Source organism: Amia ocellicauda, chromosome 19 (genome assembly GCF_036373705.1).
Source record: "Amia ocellicauda isolate fAmiCal2 chromosome 19, fAmiCal2.hap1, whole genome shotgun sequence".
Lineage (NCBI taxonomy): Eukaryota > Metazoa > Chordata > Actinopteri > Amiiformes > Amiidae > Amia > Amia ocellicauda.
In genome coordinates this window covers 2496099-2500919 of record NC_089868.1, presented here as the reverse complement: position 1 = coordinate 2500919, position 4821 = coordinate 2496099, and the positions used below count along the sequence as shown (strand labels likewise).

The following is a 4821-nucleotide window of genomic DNA, read 5'->3' as shown; positions in this document are numbered from 1 at the left end:
CAAAAGCAGATTAACATAGCCCTTATGTAGTGCAGCTAATGGACCAAGATGTCATGTGGACAGCTAGAATAAATATGATGAAGGATTACAATATCAAATAGAGCTCACAGTCAAACAAATAATTAAATTACAGGCCTTGTGGTGTGATCTTCTTTAAAGGTAGGTGCCAAATAGCACAGTGTGTGCTGGTCAGAACAGTTTTCTTGGTTGGAAAGTAGGAACAGATGGAAGGATCTACACTTTGAATTGACAGAGCTTGAGAGGATGACCTACTGGATTGGTCAGCATCCACTTAGGATAACAGCTATATTGGACTGTATACACACACTACATTATTTTTTGGTGATTTATTTAGTTTAAATCTACTTTTTGAGGGGCAGTCTAAGGTTTACACGCCTCACCTCGATCCTGTCAACTGGAATCTTCAAGCTGGATCAATATTTAGCAAGCACTGAAAAGAAAGAGATGTATTGATATCTAAGTATGGCTTATGATAGTATATCTGTACTGCAGAACTTTTAGTTAATTTATTTAGTTACTCTTACAGGATGGACCATAAACTAATATAGATCTTTGTAGTAGGTGTGAAATCAACTCAAGGGAGAGACTAGTCCTTCAGCAGTTGCTGTAAAAGCTGTTACTATTGGCAGCTGCCTCTAGAGCTATAAGTGAAGGATTGTTATGACAGCCTCTTGCTGAATTGCTGAATTATATATATATATATATATATTATTATTATTATTTTTTTTTTTTAATTATAATTATTAACTTCTGCAAGGTCAATAATTAGTTTGAGGAAGAATTTGTATGAGAAAGATACAAGTCATTGTGACAGGACGCTGTCTGTCACGGCCGGACGCTGTTGTCCACTCCCTCGCAAACAGGCTGTGGGCTCACGGCTGTAGGCAATGAGCACCGTGGTGACTGTGACGTCAGCGGCAGGTGTGCTCCGTCTATTTAATCTCTCTCCTTTCCTGGGGGGAGAGCTAACCGATGAGAGGGAGGACTGCGACTACGACGCCTGACTGCCCCCAGCACCCCGTTTGTGTGGACGTTTGTTTTCTTGTTTTGCTTTTGTTTTTCCCCCTGATTGTGTGTGTTCCCCCTGGATGAGCCTGAAGCTCAATAAAGCGGGAACCCGAGACTCTCTCTCTCCCTGCATATTGTGTCCAGCTGTTACAGTCATCTTTTTGAATCTTGAACATGCATGTGTGTATTATTTACCTCTCTTCATACTTTACTCTACATTTCACTGAGTTGTCCCAATCAAATGATATTGCTCTGTTATTATATTCAATAATAAAGGGATTCATATTACATTGTAAAAAAATAGTGCCTGGAAAAATGTTTAAGATTTGATTTTATAACAGCTTATTGCAATGTGATTTTGCATTAGTTACTTTTATTTTAGCACTCTATTTAAAAGCTATACATTTGTAGCTCTATTCTGACCCAAACAGTGTATTAATCCTGGTTTGTTTACTCAACTAATCAATATAGAGAGAGATTCATTTCAATACTGACAAAACCACACACATTTATTGATTGATTGATTGATTTTGTTTGTTTATTTTCAAAGGAGGAGTATTATCCCAAATATCATGGCTTGATCAAATCTGAACCTCTCAACCCCTTCGGTGTTGAGGTTCCTTGCTGTGACAAAGGTCTTTCTGCCAGTTTTGTCAGCAGTCCCAGCACAAAGCTTCTTTAAGAACTGCCTTTGTTCATCATAAGATCCACAGTGTCCTTTCCTGAAACACTAAACAAAGGTTAACCTACAGGCCTTTAATGTTTACTTTCTGCTCACACTAGTTTTTCTTCCTATTGTTTGGGAAATGCAGACTTGTAGCTCCTCCTACAGACTGTATCTCTATCCTCACAGTACACCTCTCTCCAGATTTTGACACCAAACAGAGTTGTGAGCACATGCTATGCATACTAACTAATGTGTATCACAGCTTCTCACACTTTTGATTTTCAAGCATATGAAAATGTCATGCCAGAAAACATCTCTCCAACACTCCAACTCCTGACCTGCTGGTTTTGGATCAAACTGCACTCTCAATTACTTAATTGAAACCTTAATGGACCTTATAAATTGCTTTCTTTGTTTTAAAATGGTTTTCAACATGTTGGAGAATACAAGTGTCTTACATACTTTCATATTTGACTTGACATCTCCAATGGTTTTAAATTATTAATAAGATCTGAATCATTAGTAATTAGTGATTAGTCATAGAACTGAGATTTTGGTTGGAACAAAATCTAGTAGGACACTGGGTCCCCAGAACCATGGTTGGGAACCACTGGTCCAGCTGAGCACTCAATACAAACACAAAAAAGTGATCTTCACAGGAACATGACTTTTATTTTATTGTAGACGCCATCAAAGACCATTAGTCGTCACTAGTTTCAACAATTATTTTAAGGCCTTTAAACCCAGTGCATGCACAAGTCATTCAAAATGCACTGTTGAATTGTTGTTTTTTTCAATGTCTTTTTTCCCCCTTTTTTGACAGGATGTATAATTCATATCAATGTATTTAATATGTATTTATGGATTTCTTATTCATGCATTTTATTATTTTTTTCCTGCAGGGGACAGTTCAACAGATTATCTCTGTGAAGGGTGGCATCACAGCAGCCAAGCCCCACTACCATTCCTATGACTCCAGCTGTCTCAACTCCACAGCCTCTGGCAATGACCCAATCACACAGGTAAACCACAACTGTCACAGTTCCCTAGCCCTGACCCTCTTTCCCCACTAGAGGCCACCAATGTTCCCTTGCCTTTTCCTGCTCCCTTCACTGCTTTCCTTTTTCACTCTGTCAATTAACATTCCTCCACACCCTTGTGCACTTCTGCTCTCATTGGTTCTGCTCCTGCCTTCTTAGTTTCTGCTCTCCTTTATAAACCCCTCACTGCCTTCACTCTGGGTGAAGTGTTGTCAGCTCTCCCTGCATCACCAAGCCTGGCTCCTTGTTCCTTGTTCCTTGTTCCTTGTTCCTTGTTCCTTGTTCCTTGTTCCTTGTTCTCCTTAGCCCCTTGTACTCCTTGTTCTTTAACCCTGTCTCTCTCTCGCTCCCTGTCCTCCCTCTTTCGCTCTCAGTTCTGTCTTTGTTTCTATCTCTCTCTCTCTCGGTCCTGTATCTGTTTCTCTTGACCTCCTGGATTTCGACCTTAGCCAGTGACCTCGACCTCGCCTTTGGATTCTCCTCGGTTTCTGTCAGCTCATTGCAGTAGCTCTGCACTTGGGTCCTGTCTCTTACAGCTTTACGGTCCTCCCACGAGGCAACCGTGACAGAACACTTCGCCCCAACATGGACCCAGTAGAGCTCCTCCTTGAGTTACGCCAGGGAGACCTTTCCTTAGTGGAATATATTAAGGAATTCTGTATTTTAGCCAACAAGACGCATTTCGATGAGGTCGCTCTAAGGGACATTTTTTGTTTTGGACTTAACAAGTCCATATCCAACCAGATCCCTCGTGGTAGACGTGATTGGTCCCTGGTTACATTTATGATGAATGACCCGACCTGGGTTGATCACGTCTCCGAATCAGAGGTTCCGACTACAGCCACGCCTGCCGCCAAACTAGAAGTCCAGAGAAAAGAAAGAAGAAAAAGGTACCTGCACCAGTCCCGGTCGCGCACGCCGCCGAACCAGAGGTCCGATCCCGAACCAGAGGTCCCGATCCCGGTCGCGCACGCCGCCGAACCAGAGGTCCGATCCCGACTGCCGCCACCACCCAGCCCGAGTGCCCGGTCGTCGCCGCCGCCGCCGCCGCCATCCAGTCCGATGCCCCAGTTCCAGTCCCGGCCGCCGCCGTCCAGTCCGATGCCCCAGTTCCGGTCCAGGCCGCCGCTGTCCAGGCAGTACTTAGACCTCTCACGGTCTACGAACCAGTACCTGCGCCAGCCTCACGAATGATGGAGCCTTCCCCGGTCCCTGCTGCTCTGCCTTCCGCGCCCGCTGCAGCTTCCGAGGCTCCGCCTCCTGTGGCCGAGGCTTCCGAAGTTTCCAAGGCTCCGCCTCCCGAGGCTTCCACGGCTCCGGCTCCTCCCGAGACTCCCGAGGTTGCTCCGCCTTCTATGGCTCTCACGGCTGCGCCCGTCAAGACTCCCCTGGCTTCCACGGCATCGCCTTCTGTGGCTTTCACGGCTCCTGCAAATATGTTGTCCACGGCTCCTGCAACTCTGCCTCCCGAGGCCACCTCGGTTCCGCCTTCCCAGACTCCGCCTCCAGAGGCATTTACAGCCCCGCCTTCTATGGCGCCGCTTCCTGTGGTTCCGCCTTCCTTGTCGCCGCCCCCTGAGACTGCGCCTCCCTCGGCTCTGCATCTAGTGGCGCCACCTTCCAGACCTCCTGAACCCGTTCCTGTCCTGAGGTTGCCTCCCAGACCACCTGAAACCGTTCCTGTCCTGTGGCCGTCTCTCAGATCTCCAGACACTGATCCTATCCCGTGGCCATCCTCCAGACCTCTTGGCCCTTACTTGTGGCCACCTCCCAGGCCTCCCGACCTTGCCTTGTGGCCCTCTGGAAATCTTGACCTTTCCCTCTTTCTTGTCTTCTGTATCTAATCATAAGTATTAAAAATTTGAATTGTTTTTATTTGTAAAATGTAAAATACTCTAAACAATAAAACAGTATTCTGTATCGCCACTACCTTTGCTCCTGCCCCTCGGTCCCGTGGCTGTCCCCGCCGTGTCCGGTCCCATTCGGCTGCGCCGAGCGTGGAAGGGGGGGTGCTGTCACAGTTCCCTAACCCTGACCCTCTTTCCCCACTAGAGGCCACCAATGTTCCTTTGCCTTCTCCTGCTC

At 46.0% G+C, this 4821-nt stretch overlaps 1 protein-coding gene across 1 annotated transcript; it reads left to right on the top strand.

Annotated features, from left to right (window-relative positions):
* Nucleotides 1-3929: 3929 nt before the first annotated feature.
* Nucleotides 3930-4580, top strand: LOC136714995 (uncharacterized). Its single transcript, XM_066692655.1, has one exon. The coding sequence runs from the start codon at nt 3930-3932 to the stop codon at nt 4578-4580; it is 651 nt and encodes a 216-aa protein (XP_066548752.1).
* Nucleotides 4581-4821: the final 241 nt, after the last annotated feature.